General features: G+C 42.0%; 1 protein-coding gene and 1 pseudogene across 5 annotated transcripts in view; both read left to right on the top strand.

Moving 5' to 3' along the window:
• Positions 1 to 26,546, top strand: part of Tnpo3 (transportin 3) — a 72,119-nt gene that overhangs the window by 2,186 nt on the left and 43,387 nt on the right. For 4 of the 5 annotated variants that reach the window (XM_021641283.2, XM_021641282.2, XM_060373900.1 and 1 more), the window contains exons 2-4: positions 20,810 to 21,010; positions 22,016 to 22,089; positions 23,888 to 24,044. In XM_021641283.2, coding sequence (XP_021496958.1) covers positions 20,810 to 21,010; positions 22,016 to 22,089; positions 23,888 to 24,044 — 432 coding nt within the window. Of the gene's footprint in view, positions 1 to 6,932; positions 7,075 to 20,809; positions 21,011 to 22,015; positions 22,090 to 23,887; positions 24,045 to 26,546 lie in introns of those variants that run through there. The other variant, XM_060373898.1, reaches the window with a different exon arrangement.
• Positions 13,732 to 18,449, top strand: LOC132649720 (obg-like ATPase 1; annotated as a pseudogene).

Here is a 26,546-nt window from a genome sequence, read left to right as displayed (position 1 = left end):
TTTTCTGTTTTTTTAATTAGAGGTACTGGAGATTGAACTGAGGGCCCTACCCAAGGTAGGCAAGTTATTCATCTCTGAGCTATATTCACATTTTTTTTTCATTTTTATTTTGATACAAAGCCTTGTTAACTTCTAGATCTTTCCTGCTTCAGCCTCTGAATAGCTAGGATTACAGGCCTTGCTTCCATTTACCATGCCCAAGGAGCGTTTGTTAATAAAGATACTATTTGTAAAGTTGCAGGTCCCAGAAGAAATGGTATTATAAGCTGTAGCCAAACTCTTATCTTTCTGGAAGGAATAAGAGAGAGGAGTAGTTACATGGGTTCTTTGAGGGAGGATATTGAGTTTCTGGTGACGGAGTTGAGGTTTTTTGCAGTGGGGGCTGTGAGAATGAATTTTCTTACTATTCTTCTGGGATTTCTTACTGACCAAGCTAATCTGAAGCCAGGGGCCACTGAGAAGGTCTATACAAGACAGCCTACTGATAGCTGGGCATAGTGATGCATGCCTTTTAACCCAACTTGGGAAGCAGAGGCAGCTGGACTGCTGAGTTCCAGGACAGCCAGGGCTATGTAGAGAGGCTCTGTTTCAAGGGGACAGCCTGCTGGGGCAGAGGAGACCATGGGAAAAGGGCTAGGAAATACCCAGCAGAGTTCCTCATCATCATTGGGCAGCTTCAGGGTTTGTTGATTGTGTGGATGTGTGCGGGCACACTGGTGGGCGTCAGAAGACAAGTGAGAAATGAGTTCTCTCTTTCTGTGGTGTTGATTCTAGAGACCTGTCTCACTCTGGGTGTCAGGCTTGGCAGCTGGTGCCCTTACAGGCTAAGCGTCTTATTTGCCCGACGTGAGTATTAAATGAACAGTTCAGCTAACGCACGCTTGGGCCTCTTGATTCATCTATCTATCTATCTATCTATCTATCTATCTATCTATCTATTTCAGGTCACATAGTAGTACCCTGGGTTTTGTCATTACCAAAAAGCCCCAACCTCCAGATCACTTACTCAGACATTCTTCTCTGAACACAATTTGTGGTTGACTGTTGCTGGCTCAAGAATTTCAAGTCACCCATTGTTTTTATTATTTTGAAATCTTAAGTAATTTCAATCCTTATCAAAACTTAAAAAGTTTTACTTCAAAATTTTAAGATTTTTTTTTTGTGTTTGGTGATCAGTATCTTTGTTTTCTATATATCTAAGTCATTTGTCCTCAAATGCCTGTAGTATAAAAATGTCCACCTTATATATTTATATTGTTAATCTGTTTTCCGAACTGACCGAACTGAGCTTGAAGCCCTCAGACTTACCAACCCCACACATAGCCCTCACCTAAAAGGCAGTAAGAGTTTATTCTTGAGCCGAGTATGAATGACTGTGGTCTAGAAACATTCAGCCTGCCTTGCAGTATGTTTCACTGTAGAATCAGTTACATGACATTGTATCAGTTATAGAACAGGGAAGTGGGCTGGAGATACAGCTCAGTGGAAAGAGTGCTTGTTCTAGAGAGTCTAGACAGTCCCAGCATCTGTCCAGCAACTCAAAACTGCTTGGACTCAAGTTTCAGGGGATCTGATGCTCCCTTCTGTATGCATACTTACACACCTGCATGCACTCAGGTTAAAAAATAAATAAAAAGAACAAGGAAAGGCAAATCAAAGAATTTATGAAATACATTGGTGGGGCGTTTGATGAACAGGTTACAGGAGAGAAACAGGGGTACTTGCAGCTGTTTTGTTCTGTAGAAGTGTTGGCTGTTTTGTTTTGAGACAAAGTCTTACTGTGTATATAGCTTTGGCTGGCCTGGTATGTATACCAGCTAGATTTGAACTCATGGAGCTCTGCCTGCCTCTCAAATGCTAGGATTAAAGGTGTGTGCCACTACAATTGGCTCCAGTAGGTTTGAAGTACTACCTGCTAATATTTTTAGCCTTTGGATTGCTAGTGGTTTGCTAAGAATACTCCTTAAAGGTTGAAGGACAATGAATGGCTATTGAGGGTGCTAAAAATTGTCCAAGATAATTTGGCTTTGTAGTGGCAAGATTCTAATTCTCTGTGATCAGAAGTTCTAATCAGCCATTCAGCCTTAACACAGGTATGGGTTTGGTTTTTCTTTTTTTTAAGATTTATTTATTTTATGTATATGAGTGTTCTCTCTGAATTTACATTAGTCGGAAGAGGGAACCAGTTCACTTTATAGACTGGTTGGGAGCCACCATGTATTCGCTGGGAGTTGAACTCAGGACCTTTGGAAGAGCAGACAGTGCTCTTAACCTCTGAGCCATCTCTCCAGCCCCCAGGTTTTTGTTTTTTAAAGACAGGGTTTCTCTGTGTACCCCTGGCTGTTCTGGAACTCTGTAGACCAGGCTGGCCTTGAACTCACAGAGACCTGCCTGCCTCTGCTAGGATCTAAGGCCTGCCCCGCAGCTGCCACCACCCTGCCCAGGTATGTTCTTTGTTTTTTCTTTTCTTAGAACTTTAGTTTACAGAATCTTCCATCTGTCTTGGTTTGGTTGCCTAATTACTACTGTTCTGGGGATCCCTCTTTAACACTGTCCTAGGGATTTTCCTTCGCCCGTTTCTTTGGTGGATCTACTGATAGCTGGATTTTCAAACATTTTTTTGGATTGTTCTTTCATTTGGTGGATAATTAAACCTCTTTTATTGTCCTTGCGTTTCTCTTCTGTATCCATGTTTATGTGTGAGAAGGTGAATGTGAGTGCGTGCAGATGGGAGGCCAGAGGACAACCTTGGGTGTCATTTCAGGAACTGATGGCCATGTCCTTTGAGAGAAAGTCTCATTGCTCTAGAGCTCACCTCCCTCACATTGGAATAACAAACTGATGCCTGTTTTTTGTTTTTGTTTTTTAATTTTTATCTATTGTGAACTTTAGGGTTTAAACTGAGAACTCTATTCTTTTAAGATAAGTGCTTCTGTGACTGAGAAAGCCTCTCCAGCTTTTTAGTCTTTCTTCCTTTTGGGTGCAGAGTTTTACTATGTAGCTCAGGCTGGCTTTGAATTCTTGGTCCTCCTGTCTCAGCCTCCTAACTATTAGAATTATAGAGTACTCTGGCTTAACTCTTAACTCCCCTTCCCCCACTTGTAGGGAAAACAGGGAAAGGGCTAGGAAGTTGGAACAGGATCTTGCTGCATAATTGAGATGGGCATAGATCTTGCTTTGTGGCCTCTGCTCTAGCCTTGCACTGGAGTTTCTTCTGTCTCAGCCTCAGGGTAGGCTGCTGCCAATGACGTCCCCTACTGTCTTCTGTTGCTCTTTTTTTCCTGGACCACTTTTCCTTTGAGCAGAGCCAGTCCTCTAGTCTTCTGCCTGGAGATTATAAGATGGGCTCCAGTGCCCCGGCTGCTAGGTGGGGAATGAAGCAGGTGATGGAGCTCACGTGTGTGGGTTTTCACTTAATCTCATGTTTTTAGGTGGTATTCCTGTCCTTACCCAAGTATCCAGAGACCCTGTTTGAGTCTTGCCAGAGTCTTGCCATCTTTTAGGATGGGAGGATAGTAATCCATTTGCTTAGAGTCAAGGAGAAAATCCGGGTGTCTGCCTTTAGTTGTACCTGGTGCTCATAATTCTGAGCTACATGATTTCAGTTTATTTCTTGGCTTTCCCCGTCTCAGTTCATCCTATCCCCAAGCAAATTTCCTCCTTTTAGATTTGTCCACTAAGGTAGTTTATATGCAGGGTGGTGGTGGTGCATGCCTTTAATCTAGCACCTCTGAGTTCGAGGCCAGCCTGCTTTACAGAGTGAGTTCCAGGACAGCCAGGGCTACACAGAGAAGCCTTGTCTATGAAAAAACAAAAAATAAGATGATTTATGTATCTTTTTGGTTTTTACAGTTTTGGTGTTATCTGTTTCCTTCTTCTTTGTCATGTGGAGTTTTGCCTATTTTTAGACGGTGTCTCTTGTAGCACAGTGTGGCCTTGAGACCTCTGCATCTTCCTGTCTGTCTGACAAGGCTGGGATTAATGGTGTGTTCTCTCAAGTCTAGCTAAAGTAAGTGTTTTCTGAAGAACCTTTATTCATTATGCTACAGACTTTTTCCTCTAAAGTTTTTAGAACTCTGCAGCCATGGTTATGTTTTCTACAGTAAACAGATGTCGCTGATGACTCTAAGGTGTTTTAAAAGAAACTAAGTTATTTTGAATCAAGCCTAAAGGAGCCTTTATGTAACAGCAGTTTGCCTGTTCTGAACACTTAGGAGTTCCTTTGGCCACCTCCAGTGTGTATACAAAATTAGCAGGCAATTTAGAAAGCTGTGGGCAACAAAGACTACTTCGTAGGGCCGGTAATCATGCTGCTGCTTGTTTTAAGTTGGTTCATTGACAGAGACAATTTGTGGGCTAGGAGTTATCTTAGAAGTTATAGGTTGGGGCTGGCAGTGTGGCCTGGTTGCTAGACTGCTTGTCCAGCATGCATGCGGCCATAGATTGGATCCCTGGTTCTGCATGTGGCACGTGCAAGAAGACCACTGCATGCGGAGTGAGGCCTGCCTAGGCCTGAGACCCTGTCTTAAACATGCCAGAGAAAGGTAGGTTCCGCAGTCCTATCTGGAAACTGAAAAGGCGTCACGAGCAGTCTGTATATGAGCACACACACACACATATACACACACACAACAGTTTGGTGGTGCAGACTTTGTCACTCAGGCGTACGCGTGGAGTCCCCGCTTGTGGTTCTTTGGGTATGTGTTCAGAAATAGAGCTGCTGGCTCACATGGGCTTTTGTTTGTGCCTCTCAATAACTGTTGCTTAGGTTTTTAGAATTTTAAGCCCTGTTCCACAGTGTATAGGGAGTTTTGATCATTTGCATGATCAGCTTGTTCCATGGTGCTCACTGTCACCAGTGCTCTGTGGTTGTGCAGGTGAAACCACAGAGAAATCTTACACTTCTGTTAGAAGGGGCAAGTTTGTTGTCCCTTTTAGAAAAGTATTAGGAAACAAATCTTTTTTTTTTTTTTTTTTTTTTTGGTGAGATTTTTGTTATCAGAATTTATGTTATGGTTTTTACTTATATTTCTTCCTTGATCCTACAGCACAATTCTTTTTTTTCAGTGTGTGTGCATTGTTTCTTTGTACTTTTATTTTTATTTTATGGCAGTTGCTGTTTTGCCTGCACGTATGTCTGTGGGTGTCAGATCTTGGAGTTACAGACAGTTGTGAGCCACCTTGTGGTTGCTGGGAATTGATCCAGGGTCCTCTGTAAAAACAGTCAATGCTCTTAACCTCTGAGCCATCTCTCCAGCCTCTGTACTTTCTGTCTCATCAGTATTGTAATGATATTTACATTATCCCCAAAACAAGAGAATATATGAGTCAACTAGCAAATACACATTTTAAAATATTAATTAATTAATTAATTAATTAATTAGTTGGCTTTGAGGCAGAGTCTCTCTTGGTATCCCCATCTGGCCTGGAATTAGCTTTGTAGACAAGACTGGTCTGAATTTCTCAGAGATCTGCCTGTTCTGCTTCCTGAATGATGGACGTAGAAACACGGTAACTTCATAACTAATATTCTAATGTCACATCTCATAATTTTTATAAGTGTAAATGCTTTATTTTCAATTTTGTTATTATGGCTAATACATATAATAAACTTTCATCAGTTGAACAGGAGATATAGCTCAATTGTAGAGTACTTGCCTGGCATACACAAAGAAGCCTTGGGTTCAAATCCCAGGAGTGCATAAAACCAAGGGTAGTGGTGCATGTTCGCAGTCTCAGCACGGGTACGTGGAGGCAAGAAGTTCTGGAAGAAGTTCAAGGTCATCCTTGGCTCTGTACTGGGTTTCAGATACCCAGATACAAAGCTTCCTCTGATGAGTTCAGGCCCTGGAGCCTGTGTAGTAGAAAGAGAGAGCTGACTTCCACAAGTGGTCCTCTGAGCTCCTCCACTCACGAGTCATGGCACGTGCACGGAAACACATATGCACAGTAAATAAAAACATGATAAAAGTTTAAAATCCCATCTAATATTTGAGTTGTTCCAAATTTACTTAGGTTGGCAGGAATGAAAGTAAATAAGTTTTCTGTGTTTTTGGCGTTGAGGAAGCTCTCTTGCCTGGGCTAACCATTTGTTCTCTCTAAACAATGGTTTCTTCTAGCTTGATTGATATTCTCGGCAGAGCAGCTGGGGCTCCTAACTGTGGAGCATCTCTCCAGCTCTGCCCCAGAAAATTGAGATCACGTGATCTGGCCTAGATTTTCTAGCAGCTCTCAGTAAACAAGTCTGTCATTGAGCCAGCGAGGTGGTGGCGCACGCCTGTAATTCCTGCACTCAGGAAGCAGAGGCAGGAGGATCTCTGAGTTTGAGGCCAGTCTGGTCTACAAAATGAGTCCAAGACAACCAGGGCTACGCAGAGAAACCCTGTCTGGAAAAACCAAACAACATAAACAATACGCAGCAATCAGACATCTTAACGTTACTCTCCATGTCTCACTGAATGTCTGATTCCCAGAGACTCATTTTCTGTTTGTCAGAGCTCTTGGGTTCTCTGAAGGATTTTAAGTAATTCTGTGAAGTTTTTGTGCAGGATTAATTAGCAGCCCTGAATTGAGTCTAAATCTTGGCAGCTAATGAGCCCTTTGGCTGCCGTTTGGGTGTGTGCTTGCATTGCTGAGGCCTGCTCAGTGATTTTGGTTGATTTGGTAGTTTAGAGCTGTTGGTGTAGCAGTGAGTCCTGGAACAAGAGAGCATCAGTAAAGAAGAAAAGAGGCAAGTCCTTTGCAGATAGGCTGTGGTACAGTGAAGGACTTGGAGCATGCTAGTGAAAGGATTACCGGCCGTCGCCGGCCCGCGTTCATCATGGAGAGAAGATGGGAAACCCTGCACTGTGGCTGCTGCTGTGTGAAGAGGGGGCTGGGAAGTAGACCTTCCGTGGAACGTGTTCTCTTGTTGCAGTCTCTTTGAAATGTGCTGCCAGTGGGAGCTGCAGCTTCCTCCTGCTAACTGTGAGCCCCAGGCTTCGGTGCGATGGTCCTCTGAGAATGTGGGCCTTAGTTCAAGCCTGGATTTCAGTAGGTAGCAGCTGGCCTCTGAGCCTAGAAAGTCCTTGACATGTAAGTGCTTTACTCTCTTGTAAAGAATCCTTAGTCCTCCTTCTCTCTCTCTCTCTCTCTCTCTCTCTCTCTCTCTCTCTCTGCAGGAGGGATGGTGAGCAGCGTACTCTAGCTTCTGGGGGGTGGGATTTGGCTGCCTCGTGACCAGAACAGGAGCAGGCCCTCCCTGCTCTGGGTCTCTAGAATGCAGAATAGAAAAAAAATGAAACAATAACTTGTTACCTCTCAATGTTTAGTATTGGTATGAGGGTGGGGATTGGATGCTGGGTTTGAACTCACTCCTTGGGGATTGAACCACATGTAGGATAGACAAAGCACTTTACCACTTTGACATATTTATATTCCCAGATCTTTTCTTTTTAAAGATTTATTTGTTTATTGCAGCATTCTGCCTGCATGTGAGCTGTGAACCAGAACAGGACAGCAGATCTCACTATAGGTGGTTGTGAGACACCATGTGGGTGCTGGGACTTGGTCTCGGGGCTGCTGGAAGAGCAGATGGGGCTCTTAAATCTCTGAGCCATCTGGCCAGCCCCCCAGATCTTTTCTTCCTCTGTAGTTTGAAACAGCCTCTAAAAACTGTCCAACCTAGCTTTAAAGCCTCTGGATAGTCCAGGAAGGTTTATTTATTTTTTAACTAATAATTTACTTAGTAGCTTTTTGGTTTTTTGAAACAGTGTATCATAGAACCGAGGCTGGCTTAGAGCTCCTATGTCGCTCAGGATGACCTTATGGTCTTGTTTCTCCCTTGCATTTGTGCTTGCCCGGTGCTGAGAGCATAGGCATGGGCTCTGGTCATCAGGTTGTGAAGAGGCCAAGCATGCTAGGGTGTGTGTGTGGAGCAGTGCTCATGGCACGGTCACTGGGAGACTGGAAAAATCCATTATATTTGGTGTTTTCAATTACATTTATTTTCTGTGGGTGGGGGCACGTGTGTGCCATGGTGCAAGTGTGAAGATCAGAGGAGTCACTTTCTGTGTCTACCCTGTTGGTCTCAGGGGTCAGACTCAGGTAGTCAGGCTTGAGCTAAGAACTTTTATTATGCTGAGTCATCCTGATGGCCCCAGCATCAAGTTTTGAATTTATTTGTGGGTTAACCCTTGGATGAAATTTAGAATCTTCAGGATCCAGTTACCAACCGGGGATGCCACCTTGACACATTGTTCCATTAGTGACTCAGTTAATGAGCTTTGGAGACATTTCAGTTCTAAACTGTAATCTCCATCTAGATCACACAGTCATTAGAAAATGCAATTTTTCCTGTTTTTTTTTTTCCAGAGTATATTAGTTATTTGTCTTGTTGCTATAACAAAATACCTGAAAAAAACAACTTAAGGATGGGTTTGTTCTGTCTTACAGTTTCAGGAAACATAGTCTATTGTGGCAGAATCAATAGGCCACAACCAGGAAGCAGAGAGCTGTGATTCCTTCTGTTTACCTTACTTTCTTCCTTTCATTCAGCCGGGGATCCCAGCCCATGGCATAGTAGATACCATTCACATTTAGGTTTCTCACCTCATGTAACCTACTCTAGATAATCCCTCACAGGCATTCCAAGAGATTTGTTTCCATGGTGATTCTAAATCTCATCAAGTTGACAGTGAGAATAGCCATCTCAGAGGGTCTCATGTAACCCAGGTTCTTGTCAGACTCACTGTTTAGCAAAGATGTCCTTGTGCTTCTGAAGTTCTTGTGCCTCTATTCTGGTGCTCAGATTATCCTAGGATAGGTGAGCACCCTTAGTTTTTGCTCTGTGCTGTTGACCCAGACTCTCATCCGTGCTCGACAAGCCGCTGAACTGCATCACCCACAGTGCCAGAAGATGCACGTGTGTTCTGTTTGTAGCTGCTGCTTTTAGTACATTTCAGACATACCGAAAATATTTTGAAGTAAGCCACTTTCTAGAAGACCCTTTTCCTTTTTTCTCCAGCTGTCTTGACCTTGGTGGTCGTCCTGACTGTGTCTCCCAGTGTTGAGATTATAGGTGTGCATTGCAGCACATGGAACAAAACTTTTCAACTTTTAGATTTTGGCTAGAGAAACCATCAAGCTCTTGTCGCTAAAGAAAAATTCAATCCTGGCAAGACCTGTGCAGTTGTACAGATAAGAACTCAAAGCTATTTCTTAGGCTGGGCCTACAGTTCAGTGGACTAAGTGTGTGCTGTGCAAGAGTGGGGACCTAAGTGAGGATTCCCAGAACCCACATAAATCTGGAAGCAGTAGTGTGCTTCTGTGATTCCTCAGCTCCTATGATGTCGTGCCAAGTGAAGACGAGAATTCCCAGAAGCTTGTGGGGCCGTTAGCCTGGCTGCACAGCGGAGAGGAAGAGACCCTGTCACACCCTGCCACGCACGGCCACTCTAGCACTGCTGCACCAGCAGTCACGCGCATAGGGACTGAAAGGGGATTTCTCACCTTCTGGCTTGGGGTTCTGTATGTAAAGCCTGACTTGCTTGTTGTGTTGCTCTTTCTCTTTTTATGCATTTTAGATTCTGTTTTGATGTTTTTTTTTCATGTATGTGTGCGTATATGTATGTATATTTGGTTTTCTTGATTTTATTTTTATTTACTATGTAAACAGTGGTCTGCTACATGTGTGCCTGCACACCAGAAAACGACACCAGATCTCATTACAGATGGTTGGAAGCCACCCTGTGGTTGCTGGGAACTGAACTCAGGACCTCTGGAAGAGCAGCCAGTGCTCTTAACCTCTGAGCCACCTCTGCAGCCCCTGCTTTTTTGAGGCAGGGTTTCTTTGTATAGCCCTGGCACTTCTAAAAATAACTCTGTAGACCAGGCTGGCCTTGAACTCACAGAGAACTGCCTGCCTTTGCCTCTCTACTGCCGGGTGATATAGTTTTGTGGTCAGGTGCCTCACGTGCCTAGGAAAGTGTGTGTTGCATGTTTGTGAGAACGAAGAGGTATCATAGAGTGAAGGATGATATTCTTTCTCATACCTGACAGTGTAATGTGTTCTTTATACAGAGCTTATTGTGACCTAAGAATCTCTCAGCGCTTTGGGGGAGGTGCAAGGAGATAATTACGGTTGTTTTTGTGTTTTTGAAGACAGCTATGGCCTCTTGAATTGAACACAAAGGCTGAAGTAATCACAGTGCAGAGTCAAGGGTACAAATAAAAATGTACTATGCTAGAGATAGCTTTTCTGTTCTTTTGTTACAGAATATGTGAAACTAAAAGAATACAAGAATAATTATTGTTGTTTTCAGACAGCGTTTCTCTATGTAGCCTTGTCTGTCCTGGAACTAATTCACTTTGTAGACCAGGCTGCTGCTGCCCTCTGAGTGCTGGGTGGATTAAAGGCATGCATTATCACTGTCTGGATTAAAAATTGTAAAATCAGTAATTACGGTGCTGGGATGTAGGTCAGTTGGTGTTTTTCTAGTATGCATGTGCCTCTAGAAAAACTACAAAAAGCAGGCGTATTGGCATATTCTACTCAGTCAGAAGGCGGAGTCGGCCTTGGCCACATGGCCAACAAGAGGCAATGTAAGCTACCTGAGACTCTGTCTTTGAAAAAAGAAAAGGAAAATCAGTGGTTATGATTTTTCTGTTTTCTTCCGTTTTTTTTTTTTTTGTTTTTTTTGTTTTTTTCTTTTATAGTCCAGGTTATCCTCAGTCTCTCTGTTACTGGAAGAATGGCCTTGAATTCCTAATCTTCCTGCCTCTACCTGGATTACAGTTGTGAACCACCCACTTTATGTGGAGCAGAGATCCACATAGGACTTTGCACTACATCCTCACGCCCTTGCTCACTTCCCCCTTACATCTGTGGCTAGTCAGTTGTCCAGTGTTGGGTTTTGGGGGGTGGGGTAGGGTGAGGACAAGCCGTCTACCCCTGAGGTGGATCCCGTCACTCGTAGTAGCACTTTTAAATAGCCTGGAAGAATTTTGAATCTTTTATAGTTTCTATGTATTAACATAGCAATCTGTGGCCTGAAGTCTCATCCATTTTCTGCATATAGAGAAACATTTCTTTATTTTTTTGTTTGGTTTTGTTTTTCCAAGACAGGGTTTCTCTGGGTAGCCTTGGCTGTCCTAGACTCACTCTGTAGATCAGGCTGTTCTCAAACTCACAGAGATCCACCTGCCTCTGCCTCCTGAGTGCTGGGATTACAGGTGTGCACCAGCACACGGCAAGTTTAAATTTTTTTAATTAAAAAATATTATTTTTTATATACTACGCTGTCTTGAATGTGCAATACGGTGTTTTTGTTTACTTTGTATACCTTTTAAGTAGTCAGTGATAACATCAAGGCATAGAACATTTTATTAATTTTAACAGATTACTGAATACGTCACAGTAAATTCTTCTTGTTCCCCAACAACTCCTATTCAGACTTAAAGGAGGTTTGGTAAAATTGGCACACAGCTAACCTACTTAAAAGTGTAGCGCTTCTAGTGTATCCATAGAGTACCTGTGTTACCACGGTTGACTTGGCAACACTTCTTTATCCTAAAAGAAACCTATACCTTTTAGTTTGTTCTCTCAGTTCTGTTCCTTGACAAGAAAAACTTAAGACCTTGTTGTGTACCTCTTAAACAGTGTGATATGTATCTTGTAAGAACAAGCATATTCTTTCAAACTAAAACATCATTCTCAAGAAATTTAATGTTAATGTATTGCTAGGTTCTAATACATAGAGACTTCTCCGATTTGGTCAGTCATAGACGTCTAGCTTTAGGTTTTTACAAAGATCGGTTGTGGCTGACTTTGAACCCTCCTATTCCAGCCTTCCTGATGGCTTGACAGACTGCCTGCCTCCAAGCTGACTTTCTTATTCCCCATCTCTCTTTGGTGGTGGTCGGGACTTGAGACAGGGCCTAATGTAATTCAGGCTGACCTCAGACTCTGCCATGCATGGTTTGGTATACACTGAGGGCCAGATTCAGTTTTCGTGCATGCTGTGCAGGTGCTCTATTACTGAGCTAGCTCTGCGTGCTGCTTGCATATGAAGGACTTTGAGAGGTTTCTAACACAAGATCGGGTCATCTGAGCAGAGGTCATTTTACTCTTCCCTTCCAGTTTTCATGGCTTCTATTTATTTTTCTTACTTAACTGTGCTGATTAGAATTTATGGTACCATACTGAATAGAGTTTTGCTCCTGGTCTGAAGTGTTTTAAAGTAAACTAACAAATCAAGGCTTTGCTAGGTAGCACTGTCTGGGATCGACCTTGCAGCAGTCCTCTGTCCCAGCCTCTCATCGCTGGATTGCAAGAATGGGCCACCAGCCATCCGTGAGTCCAGTCTTTTTAGATTTACCAAGACTTTTTAAAAAATTGCCTTTGAAAAAAGATTGCATTTGTTTTGTTTTAGGTGTTTGTTTCTCTTGCACCGTGTGCCTGGTGCTCAGAGGCCAGAAGAAGGCGTCCAGTCCTTGGGACAGGGATTGCAGATAGTTGGGGGCTACCGTGTGGGTTCTAAGGGCTGAGTCCAGGCCCTCTGGGAGATCAGCCAGTGCGCTTAACTCCTAGGCTGTCTGTCCAGCTCTTTTTGCTTGGTGCCTGAGTCAGTCAGTTTGGGAGTCAGTTCTCTCTCCACCTTGGGTTCTGGGGACTGAACGGAAGTCCTGAGATTGGAGACTCTTTTACCCATCGAGCCATCTTGCTATTCCGTATTTCTTGATCTTTACTGGATTACACTGAATTTTTAGACGGTGTAATCAGAATATCTTTTCCTATGTTATTTCTGAATCCTAAAGTTATGTTTTTCAGTATGGGAGGTAAGAGTGTATTTTTGTGTGTTTGTGTGGAGTTGGCTTGCGTGCTTATGTAGAGGCCAGATAACTCTGAAAGCCACCTCTCCCCTGTTATCTTATGGGATCTGGGTTCAAACTGTGATTGCCAGGCCTGCGTGCAAGTCTCTGATTGCTCAACCATTATTATTGGGCCTTGAATTTGAATTTGAATTTCCAGTCTTAGTTTTCTTAATTTAGTTCCCCAAGTCTTTTGAATTAATTGCCTGAAGTTCTTCAGCTTCTCAGCTCTTTTGGATGAGAAAGTAGCACATTAGTATGTTATAAAAAAAAATCAAAGGCTGGAGAAATGATAGGTGATAATGTCAGCTAGTTACAGGGTGTATCCAGTGTATAGGATAAACTGTGTTAAAAAGTATCACTGCGTTTTGTGAACAAAGACTCACAGTGAGCCTTCATTACTCTGGCATCTTGAAGTTTGTTTTCTGCTTGGCGCAAGATTGTTTACAGAATGTCAAAAAGCTTTGTGTAGTAAGGCTGAGGCTATCTAGAATTCTTTTTATTTTTTAAAATTTCCTTTGTGTGTGTGTGTGTGTGTGTGACTGCATTCACACTGAGAATGAATGCAAGTGTGTGTCAGAGTGTATGTTTAAAGGTCATATGACAACTTTGTGAGGTCAGTTCTCTGTCGTGATGTGAATTCTGGAGAGTGATCTCAGGTCATCTGTATTTCCTTTTTAAAGAAAAAAATTCATTTTGACACAAGGTCTTATTAAGTGGTCAGGCAATCTTGAATGTTCCATTTTCTTGCGTCAGCCTCTCAAGCACTCGTATTTTAGGCATGCACCACCTTGCCTGGTATCCAAAGATATTAAATACAAACAAACAACAAAAAGCAAATTGCAGTCTTAGTAAAAATTCTGGAGAACTAAATCTCTTTGCCTTTTATGTTTGCTAACTTGGATTTCTGTTCACAAGTTAGTCAACTTGCCAAAGACAACTTATTCTTTGTTTTGGTTCTCACATTCACTTTTATTTATGTATTTTTATATGTGTATGGGTATTTTGCCTGCATGTATGTCTGCATCACATGTGTGGCTGGGGCCTGCAGAGGCCTGCAGAGGCCTGCAGGCGTCAGATTCCCCAGTCCGGGGATACAGACAGTTGTGAGCTCCCATGTGGATGCTGGGAATCGATCCTAGGTCCTCTGGAAGAGAATTTAGTATTTTTAACTGCTGACTGGTCTCCTGCCCCTTCTCTCCTTTATGTTTTAAATCTCTGTTTTTAAAGAAGTCAAGATAGTTAAGTCAGAAATGTAGATAATAAAGCTGGATGCAGTAGCTGATGTGCCTAACACCAGTATTTAAAAGGCTAACGAAGAGGGATGGCCATGAGTTCAAGGCCAGTTTGAGTGAGACTTGGGCTCAAAATAGCACAAACAACTGGCCTTCCTGCCTGCCTCCAGCTGCCAGTGACACCAGTCTCTGCAGCCCAGGACCCCGTGCCAGGTATCTACCCTTACCAAGATGCTGCCCAAAAGGGGAGGAGATGGACTCAAACCACACTAATCATTTCAAGACTTGGAGCCTCACTGAAAATGAGTACTGTTGGATTTCCAGCTGTTGGGAAGTTACCGTTTCCAGTATGTTAACCAACAGTCAGGCTTCAGCAGAAAACTTCCCATTCTGTACCACCTACCCCAAAGAGTAAAACCCTGTGCCAGATGAAAGATTCCATTTGCCAGTACCACAAACTAGCAAACAAGATTCTAGCTTTCCTAAATGTGGGTATTGCTGGCCTTGTGAAGTGAGCTCACAATGGGAAGGGCTTGGCATATCTTTTTATCCTATATTGCTGCCTGTGATGGGATTTTTAATTGAACATGTTTTTGAAGATGATATCATGTATGTTGAAGGAAGTGTAGTTCCCACCCCAGATACAGAAACAATAAGAGCCTCAGCTGAAAGGTAGGGAAATGATTGGGTCCATTACAGATCAACTAGGAAAGGTGGCTATGAGAGGAGGACATAAGAAACTGAAGCCAGAGAGAGGAAGAGAGAGAGAGAGAGAGAGAGAGAGAGAGAGAGAGAGAGAGAGAGAGAGACTGAAGCCCAAATATGATATAATGTGCAAAGTCAACTCTGGGTTATAGATCAAAACAAACATGTTCACTTCTGTTATAATCAAAATGACACAGATTTAAGTGCTAATAAACATTTATATTTTACTTCATTTGGTTAATCTTTCTGAAAAAGATTTTGAAAGGGGATACAATATGCCTGAAGCAAAGGCATAAAAAGACTTTCTAAAGGAGTTTCTGAGTGTTCCTTGTGACTTAGTCCAGAGAAGCCTCTTCAGGTAGCACTGGATAGCTTTGGAGCACCTCCCTCATGATGGGCGGGGCAGACAAGTGAATGAGGACCAATTTTGTAGACAGGCTGCTCATGGCTTTCATCGATGTGTGCACTCTTGCTCGCAAAGGGCATAACCTAATTCCTGGTTTACTGGGCAGACAAGTGCAAGAGATTAAAGTCAGAAGTCGAAAAACAAAGTGAAAAAACAGAAAAGTAGGAAACTATAACAGTCAGCTGGCTGGCAACCACAAAAATATGTCAGTGGTGTGAATGAAATCCATGTTTCGATTGGCTTTTCTTTACTGCCTTGATGGGAATGTTTAATGCCATAGTTGATGGTAGATTGGTGGCAAAGTTCCCCCTGACTTTCTTACATGCAAAACCTGCTGGGAAATTAGACAACTAAAGGAGCTCAAGGAGATACAAATCGGAAAGGAAGAAGTCACAGTACCACTATTTGCAGGTGATATGATGGTATACATGAGCGACCCCAAAGTTCCAACCAGAGAACTCCTTCAACTGATAAACACCTTCAGCAAAGTGGCTGGATATAAAGTTAACCCCCCCTCAAAAAAAAAAAAATCAGAAGCCCTCCTATATACCAAAAACAAAAGGGCCAAGAAAGAAATTAGGGAAACAACACCCTTCACAATAGCCACTAATAACATAAAGTACCTTGGTGTGACTCTAACCAAGCAAATGAAAGATCTGTTTGAAAAAAACTTGAAGTCTCTGAAAAAAGAAATTGAAGAAGATACCAGAAGATGGAAAGATCTCCTGTGCTCATGGATTGGTAGGATTTACATAGTGAAAATGGCCATCCTGCCAAAAGCGATCAACAGATTTAATGCAATTCCCAACACAATTCTTTACTGACCTTTGAAAGAAAAATTCTCAACTTCGTATAGAAAAACAAAAAATCCAGAATTTCCAAAACGGTCCTGTACAACAACAGATCATCTAGAGGTATCTCCATCCCTGATCTCAAGCTGTACTACAGAGCAATGGTACTGGCATAGAAACAGAATGGTGGATCAATGGAATCAAATAGAAGACCCAGAAATAAACCCACATACCTATGGATGCTTGTTTTTTGACAAAGAAGCCAAAACCATACAGTGTAAAAAAGACAGCATCTTCAGCAAATGGTGCTGGTCTAACTGGATGTCTACATGTAGAAAAATGAAAATAGATCCATATTATAACCCTGCACAAAACTAAAGTCCAAGTGGATCAAAGACCTCAACATAAACCAGATACATTAAATCTGTTAGAAGAAAAAGTGGGGAAGAGCCTAGAACTCATTGGCACAGGAAGCAACTTCCTGAACAGAACACCAAAAGCATAGGCTCTAAGAGCAACAATTAATAAATGGGACCTCATGAAACTGAAAGGCTTCTGTAAAGCAAAGGACACTGTCATCAGAACAAAGTGACAGCCTACAGTCTGGGAAATGATCTTCACCAACCCTATATCTGACAGAGGTCTAATATCCAGAATATGTGAAGAACTAAAGAAATTAAAAAAAAAAAAACAACAAATCAAGCAATCCAGTTAAAAAATGGATTATAGAGCTAAACAGAGAATTCTCTGTAGAGGAATATTGAATGGCAGTGAAACACTTAAAGAAATGCTAAACGTCCTTAGTAATCAGGGAAATGCAGATCAAAACAACCCTGAGAGATTTCACCTTACACCCATCAGAATGGCCAAGAAAAAAATCTCAAGTGACAACACATACTGGAGAGGTTGTGGAGAAAGGGGGACCCTCCTCCACTGCTGGTGGGAATGTAAACTTGTACAACCACTTTGGAAATCAATCTGGTGCTTTCTCAGACAGTTACGAATAGCGCTTCCTCAAGATCCAGCTATACCACTCCTAGGCACATATCCAAAATATGCTCAAGTACACAACAAGGACATTTGTTCAACCTTGTTCATAGCAGCTTTATTCGAAATAGCTAGAACCTGGAAACAACCCAGATGTCCCTCAACTGAGGAATGGATACAGAAATTGTGGTACATTTACACAGTGGAATACTACTCAGCAATTAAAAACAAGGAAATCATGAAATTTGCAGGCAAATGGTGGGATCTAGAAAAGATTATACTGAGTGAGGTATCCCAGGAGCAGGAAGACACACATGGTATATACATACCTATAAGTGGCTATTAGACATATTATATAGGTTATTCATACTGAAATCTGTACACCTAAAGAAGCTAATTAAGAAGGAGGACCCTGGGTAAGACGATCAATCCTCACTCAAAAAGACAAATAGGATGGACATTGGAAGAAAGAGAAAACAGTAAACAGGTCAGGAGCCTACCACAGAGGGCCTCTGAAAGACTCTACCAGTCAGAGTATCAAAGCAGATGCTGAGACTCATAACCAAACTTTGGGCAAAGTGCAGAGAATCTTATGAAAGAAGGGGGAGATAGTAAGACCTAGAGAGGACAGGAGCTCCACAAGGACCAAATATATCTGGGCACAGGGGTCTTTTTTGAGACTGATTGTCCAACCAAGGACCATGCATGGATACAACCTAGAATCCCTGCTCAGATGTAGCCCATGGCAGCTCAGCATCCAAGTGGGTACCTTAGTGGACAACATGGCAAAATCGTTCTAAAAGCAAGTGGCACCGTCCTCCCCCCTAGCCCCCCCCAAATAAAAAAGATTAAAAGGAAGTTAGCGTATTAGAAGATGTGTATAGTTATGTGCATACATTGTGTCATTTTATAAGACACCTGAGCGTCTACAGATTCTGGTTTCTGGGGGTCTGGGAGCCAGTCCAGGGTACAAAGGGATAGCTGTTGTTATCTCTTACAAATTGCCAACTGGAACCCAAGTCTTGATGAGATGCAGAGTTGGCCTCTTTGTCCCTTGGTCTTTCAGTTGTTCAGGAAGCATGTAATGTCTGGTCACCTGTTACTGTGAGACACATTACTCTAACAGAATAACTTAAAGCAAAACTAGTTTATTGTGTCCTTATAGATTTGTAGGTTGGGAATTCTTGCAGGGCTCTTTGGCTTTTGATTATGCTCATGGAGGTATCCATTTAGTGATTGGGTTATTTTAGAAGTTCTCAGACATGCTAGACACCAGAAGGAGAGCCTAGAAAGTTAGACATACTCAGACCCCTTTGTTCTCTCTGTGGTCTTGCGGCCTTTCCAAGTTTCCTCACTAGGAAAGAAGTTGGGAATTCCACGTGACAGTTGGTTCTCCGAGGAATGCTAAGAAACCCAGCAGAAGTTCCAAGCTCCCCCTGACCTGAACACAAATTACTTAAGGCCAGACCATGTTGAAGGAGAGGAAAAATAGATTTGATCTTTAATCTAGAATTTTAGCATTGAATTACAGCTCTCTTTTCCCTGTTCATTTTTGGTGATGTGCTCTGTTGTCAGTGCTGAACCTGTTGTTTTTGGTGTGATGACTGACACTATTGCTGGAATACTCTGAAGAGATCCCTGTGTGCCAGCACACCCAGCATTAGCACTGCTGCTTTGGTGCGCATATGGGGAGAGTTGTGGTTGTGGGCCGTTTTCGGGGCTGGGGAGCAAGTCCAGGCCCTCGCTCTGGAAGTGCAAGGGTGCTGTGTGATGCACGCGCTCAGCCCTCCCCCCAGCTAGTTTACCTTTACATTGGCTCTTCTTTCTCAGCCTGTGGTGGCTCAGCTGTCAGGGAGTGGGAACAGTGCACACTTCTCTTCCTGGGAGTCTCCCTCTGCTCTTCCATCAGTGTTGAAGCCCTACTCTGACCATTGGGGTATCTGAAGCTTGGCTTTTGAAAGTTAATTGTGTGTATATGCATGGGTGTGAGTGTGGGCCATACCACTATTTGAAAGTCAAGAGGACAGCCTGAGGGAGTGCTTCTGTCTTACTGAGTGGACCCTGGGCATCGGACTCTGCTTGTCAGGCTTGACAGCAGGCACCTTTAAACAGTAAGCTGTCCTGCCTGCTCAGAAATTATTCTAAAAGATTATTGTGTGTGTTGGGGGGTGGGGTTCACTGTGCCTGCATGCATTCATGTATAAATGAGAGGACAGGCTCTGGTGTGTGGATCCTCAACTTTCCCCTCTCTAGCTGTTGGCCACGGGCTGTGCACTGTGGGCTTCCTGGAGACTCTCTGGTTCTGTGCCCATCTGCAGCAGGAGCAGGGTTATAGAAATATGCCATGGCTGTGTGGAGTTTATGTGGGTTCTGGATATCAAACCTGGGTCATCGATTTGTGGTCTAAGTGCATTTATCCATTAAGCCTTTTTCATCCTGAAGTTTGTTGCTGGATGATGTTATTATTATTATTATTATTATTATTATTAAAATTAAATACTGCTTAGAAAGAGCTCAGGGGAATAAACTGAAATTCAAAAAAAATTCTCTGATTTCTTGCTTGTAACAGTTTATGGCTTTTATAATGGAATTTAGTTTGACCAGATAGAAAATTTTATAACATTTTTTCTTAATATCTTCAGCATATCATGTTCTATTTTCTTCAGAAGGGTTTCAGTCAAGAAACCCCCTTGCTTTTGTTTTTACTGTGCGAAAGGATGACGGAGATCGTATCTCGCAGTCCACTTTATCTCCCGGGGATAGCACGGTGTCTCCGCAGCATTAGTTTGGCCATCTCTTGGGTTTTCACAGACACTGTTTGCAGCTCTCCCTGCTTGCTGGATCGTTGGCCCTTGGTCCTCAGGAACAAGGGAGTGGAAGGCGATTTACTGGGGGTTCCGTGACCCGTGAGAACAAAAGTAAATAGCCGTCCAGGACCAGCTGCAGGGAGGCAGCCTAACTTTATCGGGGTGAATGAGGGTATATGGAGCTCTGCAGAGTGGATGAATGTCATTGGCTGAAGGGCTGAGGTACAGGTGGGGCCTCGGCCTCCCTAGGTTAGGCAGAGAAGAGGGAGCCCTCTTCATCCAGCTCAGGGCTTTCTGTCCATGAAGGACTGCAGCCTTAGCGGCAGGGTCCAACAACAGTGTGTTGTCTCCCTGCTTAAAGTGTGGGAAAGAAAAACCCGTACGTGTAACATACAACACAGTGTCAGTGTCAGGCAGTGATTTTTCTGTCCAGCCATTTTATATAGAAGACAGGAGTGTGTGTGTGTGTGTGTGTGTGTGTGTGTGTGTGTGTGCCACCGCCCCTAGCCTTTCTTATTATTTTTACAGACAAGTTTACTTAATTTTTTTGAAACTGATTTTAGTAGTGTTGTCAAAATCTGTTATATATATAAGCATATAAGAAATAAAGTATGTGAAAATTTTGCTTTTTCCAGTGAGACCAATGGAATACATTTTTTTTTTTTATTTATAGTAAAAAGTTTCAAGTCTTAAGTCTCAGAATGACCAAAACATTTAAGGAAAAAAGAGAAGAAACATTCAATTTGCAAATATGGTTAGAAGCTTTATAGTAATGATTTAGTTTTAGTAGAAATTTCTGGGATATTTTTCTTTATAACCTTATTCAGATTTTCCAGGTTCTGTCTTTTGATTCAGTTAAGATGTCTTAGGCTATTAGGCCATATTAGAATTGCTTTTGTTGAACAGGCCCTGCGAACTGAAGTTAATTTGTGAAATTTTTCTTCCATTATTAACTATACCAAAATTATATGACTTTAAAATTATTTATAAAAGTAATATACATTAAGATATCTTTTTATCTCCTTTCAGGTTCATGCCTGGGAGATTTCTGATCAGTTGTTACAGATCCGACAGGATGTGGAATCATGCTATTTCGCTGCCCAGACCATGAAAATGAAGATTCAGACCTCATTTTATGAGCTCCCTACGGACTCTCATGCTTCTTTAAGGGACTCATTGCTAATTCATATTCAGAACTTGAAAGACTTGTCACCTGTCATTGTAACACAGGTAAATCCTATACTTACTAAAGGCAATTTGTAAGGTGATTTGGGTACATCAAATTCATTTTGGTTTGCATTGATTGGTCATGTAAGGTAATGTTAACTTTATTGCTATATTTTCACAATTATAGCAGAATAAAAAACTTAATCTTTTGTAATAGTCTTTGAGTTCATTACGCTTCAAATATTGGAAGTGGAGAGGTGAGTTTTCTCTAGCTTGTGCTCCCCACTGTTAAAACTACAGATGATTTTTTAAAAAATCTGTACTATTATGGGTCAGAGGTCTGTGTAGTTAAAAAAAAATATTTTCTGGGAGAATTGATTAGTAAAAGTCTTATAAATGAAACAGTAAATATTTAGCCAGGGAAATGCATTAGGAAGTAAAGTTCATGAAGTGCTCTTGGATAAGGCTTCGAGGTGAGAGATGGAAAGAGGAGGGAAGCAGTCGTTGCTTAGGGCTAAGTCAGCTCTAACTTTGTCAGTAGCTTTGGCCTTTTGGCAAAGTATAATTTATCTTTGAAATTTTGTGGTATTGCCAAATAAAAGTAAATATTGATATATTCTAAGAAAATCCATGTTTTTAAATGTTTTTATTCATGTTGTTTTTAAGCTAAGCATTGTGGTCTAAACCTATAATCCCAGCTCTTGGGAGGTAGAGAAAGGGGAGTCAGGATGTCGGTCAGCTTCTGCTGCATAGTGGGTTCAAGGCTAGCCTGAGCTGGATGATCGCGGTCTCAGAAGCAATAGAAAAATAGATGTTCTACCTATCAAGTGTATATTTCATTGTTTAGTTGTTGTTGTTGCTTTTTGGTTTTGTCTTTAATTTTTAAGTTTGATCTTTAAATACAAGCATTGTGTAGCTCGCTTGATAAGTGGATAGCTAGGCTTTCTTTGGGAAAGGAGGGAAAGGGATGCTAGTCGTACTGGGAAGAAATGTGGTCTCTGCTTTCTGTTAGCATTGATGGTATGTGTGTATCTGGTCTGTTCATTTATTCACTCTCTTCCTGTTCAGCTGGCTTTAGCAATAGCAGACCTTGCCCTACAGATGCCCTCTTGGAAGGGATGTGTACAAACGCTGGTAGAAAAGTAAGTAATTTCTAAGTTGTATCATAAGAGCATTGGATTACCACTAGTCCAGAGAAATCTGCTCCAGTAACTAGACAGTTGATGATTTCCTAAATTGTGTATAAGTATGTGTCTGCATGTGGGTGTGTGCACATGAACACACACGCCAGCAGAGGGTGGGTGCAGCCTGTGCTCTGGAGCTGGAGTTCCGGTTGTGGGCTGCCTGACGAGGTGCTGGGAAGAGCAGCAAGCCCTCTTAACCACCAGTCTGTCTACTGCTTCATTCCCAAATGACAGATTTTTATTTCTCCTCCAAAAATGATTGCTTTGTTTGTGCATTGTGGGTGTGCATGCCACGAAACTCATGTCAAGGACAAGTTGAAGGAGGAGTTGGTGCTTGCCCCTACATAGGTTCTGTGGACAAGTACCTTTGCACATGTCAACTTCTCCAGCCCTTGAGTTTTACAGTATTAATTTTTATTAAAGCAAGTAAAATTTGGGTGTGGGCATGAAGGTTTCATGCATTCAATCCCAGCAGTCAGGAGGCAATGGTAGGCAGATCTGAATGAGTTCAAGGTTAGCCTAGTCTGCATATTGAGTTCCTGGCCTAGTAAGACTATGTTGTCTACCAATGAATACATGAATGAATATAAACAAACAAGCCTTCCTGTCTGCCAATAAATAAACAAATTCAAAAATATGTTGTCTCTGAATAAATAAGTAAATATATATATATTTATATATTCTTATTAGTATCTTATTCTTTATAGTATAAATTCATGAATCCACATATGACAGACCTCATAAAATTGCTGGTTGTCTTCTGAATTGAGTTACTATGATTGGTCAGACCTACAAAGTCAGAAAGATACTGTTGTTTAATACTGAGGCTTCTGATAATACAGAACCTGGCTGTGTGTGTGTACATACACACACATAATATTTTAAAATTAACCAACTGAGGGCAGAAGAGATGGCTCAGTGGTTATGAGCATATACTGCTCTTCCTGAGGACCTGAGTTTGATTCCCAGCACCCACATCAGGCAGCTCACAACTGTTGTAACTCCAGCTCCAGGGCATCTGACACTTCTGACTTCTATGGGCGCCTGGACTCATGTGCACCAGTCCCCACATTTACAATTCAAATAAAAAGAAATCTTTCTTTCTTTCTTTCTTTTTTTTTTTTTTTTTTTTTTTTTTGGTGTTTTGAGACAGGGTTTCTCTGTGTGACAGCTCTGGATGTTCTGGACTCACTTTGTAGACCAGGCTGGCCTCAAACTCACAAGAGATCCATCTGCCTCTACCTAACGAAAAAATAAATCTTTTTATTTATAAAGACTAGAGACTAAAAGTAACTTACCTTCCTTTCTACCTCTGAAACCATCTTCCCTCTTTCCCTCCCTCCCTCCTTTCGTGCTTCCTTCTTTCCTCCCTTCCTCCAACATTCCCTCTGTCCTTCCCTTCTTTCCTGCAACTATACAAGTTGGAGGCCAGTGTGTAAAGCAGAAAACCTTTTTTTCAATGAAACAAACATTTGCTGGTATGGTGGTGGCACGCCTTTAATCCCATCCCTGGGGAGGCAGAGACAGGAGGACCCCTGTGAGTTCAAGGCCAGCCTGGTCTACAGAGTGGGTTACAGGACAGCCAGGCTATGCAGAGAAACACTGTCTTAAAAAATCAAAAAACAAAATAAAGCAAAGATTATATTTTCTTTTTAGTAATAGATGTTGCTTTGTCCTGGGCTCTTCTGGCAGGCAGCATTGTGTGTTTTTGGGCTCTCAGTGACTCATGATGCATCCTTCCTCTTTTGTGTTCCAGATATAGCAATGATGTAACTTCTTTGCCTTTTTTGCTGGAGATCCTTACAGTGTTACCTGAAGAAGTGCACAGTCGTTCCTTGCGGATTGGCGCCAACAGGCGCACAGAGATTATAGAAGACTTAGCCTTCTACTCTAGTACCGTGGTATCTTTATTGGTAAGCGTGAAGTGGCCATTTGTTGACAAAGGGCAAAGACCATGGTGTGGCTGTTTTGTGACCTGATGGCAATAGTGGGAGGCAGCTTTTTTGGCCGTGGGACTACTTTGGTTGGCATTTATACAACACCTGTTTTTTGTTTTGTTTTGTTTTTTGGTGTGTGTGTGGGGGAGGTTTGTTTCGAGACAGGGTTTCTCTGTAGCCTTGGCTGTCCTGGAACTCTTTCTATAGACCGAGTTGGCCACAAACTCACAGACATTCGCCTGCCTCTGCCTCCTGAGTACTGGGTCTAAAGGCGTGCGCCACTGTCGCCTGGCTTATACAATACTTTTATGCTGCAGAATACTTTTAAGTCTGTACTTCTTGAGAAGTCTTTGTAATCCTGTGAGAGTAATATCTCTATTTTGGGAATAGGAATGGGTTTAGTGTTCTTTACGTAGAGCTTGAACCCAATTCCTTTATTTATTTATTTTTTTAAGATTTATTTATACAGTGTTCTGTGTGCATGTACACCTGCCCACCAGAAGAGGCGCCAGATCTCATTAAGGGATGGATGTGAGCCACTGTGTGGTTGCTGGGATTTGAACTCAGGTCCTCTCAAAGAGCAGCCAGTGCTCCTAACCTCTGAGCCATCTCTCCAGCCCTTGAGCTCAGTTCTTATGATATATAAAAGCTATTGGCTATTGATAAAGGACCCCACTAAAGGGAGTGCATATAAGCTTACTAGGTAAAAGATAAGGAAAGTGGACATTTTAATAAAGAGATAAAGAAGACTTGACTTTATTAATTATATATTAGCTAATAGCAGAGTTGGAATTTGTATAGTTTAGACTGGGAGTGGGTAGATTTGCTTATGAGCCGGTAGGTTGTATAGGAGTTTTAGTGAACACAATTGAACTCTTTGGGTTGCATGTTATCTCTGTGTATTATTTTATAATGTCTTAGCAGAACTGGGTAGTTTTCACAGAGACCATATGGCATGTAAAGCCTGATATATTTTGCCTGGTGCTTAATTTAAAGTGTCTGCTGGTTCCTGAACTAGATTGTGTTAATAAATTACTTAGCCTATCTTATTTTTAGGTCTTTTTTCCCAAGCCTCCCACATAGTAGGCAATATAGTTCTATTCTATCATAGAACTATAGTTCCAGCCCAGCTCATTTTTAGATTTCTACTATCTAGCTTTATTTTCTCAGTAATGTGGCTATTTTTCAATGATTTGTTTTAGTACTTCTGCAATGTCATATAGCAAACCAAACAGTTTAAAATTATATTCAGTTTGGTGTTAAAACCTGTTTGGAAAATATCTTTAAATTTTTAGTTGGTCATTTATTTTAAAGAAAATAGCATTGTAGAAAATGAGAACAAAAACCAATTATATTCAAATAATTTGGAAAGCATATGCTCTTTTTTATTTTGTGGTGTTGAGGATTGAAGTAGGCCTCGTGCATACTAGAAGTGCTCTACCACAGTTCTTGTTTGTTTTTAATTTTTGTTGTTTTGGTTTTTTTGTTGTTGTTGTTGTTTTTTTTTTTTTTTTTTTTTTGAGACAGGGTTTCTCTGTGTAGCCCTGGCTGTCTTGGAACTCACTTAGTCTAGGCTGGCCTTGAACTGAGAGATCTGCCTGCTTCTGCCTTCTGAATGGATGTTGGGATTAAAGACATGCACCACTGCCACCCACTTGTTTAAATTTCTCGAATTAGATATATTTATTGTAGGGAGGCGAACATGTGTAACTATAGTGTAGGATGTGTGTGGGGGTCACAGGATCACTTGCACAAGTTGATTTTTCTCCTTCTGCCCTGTGGATCCCAGGGATCAGGCCGTCAGTCACCGTAGCATCCATCTTCAAGCCACCCAGCAAGCCAGTTTTTAAAGGGTCTCATACATCCTAAGATGGCCTCACACTTGCTTAATAGCTGAGGATGACCCTGAACTTCTGATTCTGCTCCTCTGCTTGACTCTGCCTCAGGGGCAGCATTACGGTGTATGCTGCCACATCTGTCCCTCCCTCGTTTCTTAGTTTCTGTGTCATTAGAGGTCAGGAGACGAAAGAGGCTCCCCTGAGCTAGCATCCAGAGGCAGCTTGAGCTGCTGCTCGGTGTGTGTATAGCAGCACATACAACTTTCACTTCTCGTCTTTACGAGCAGTCCAGTACCGCCTGGAGGACACTAAGGAAACAGCCACCACGGCTGGGCTTGTGTATGTTGTTGCCAGAGCAGACACACCAGTCTGAGTTCCGTCCTCAGTGTCAGAGGGGTGTGGTGGTGACATTTCCAGTTCTTTCAGTGCATCCAGGGGCAGATGCAGACACAGGCAGATTCTGTGAGTTCCAGGCCAGTCACAGTCACATGGTGAGGGAGCTGTCTCACAAAAGGCATCAGTACAGATTGTATTTCAGATGCTTTGAGTCTGGGATTTTCCTGTGTAGGTTATATTTCCGATCCAAACAAATACCAAAATTTTATTCTTTAGACTGGTTGCTGCCAGCTTGAAATTTTTA

Source organism: Meriones unguiculatus, chromosome 21 (assembly GCF_030254825.1).
Source record: "Meriones unguiculatus strain TT.TT164.6M chromosome 21, Bangor_MerUng_6.1, whole genome shotgun sequence".
NCBI classification, from domain to species: Eukaryota; Metazoa; Chordata; class Mammalia; order Rodentia; family Muridae; genus Meriones; species Meriones unguiculatus.
This window is presented reverse-complemented; position numbering and strand designations above follow the sequence as displayed.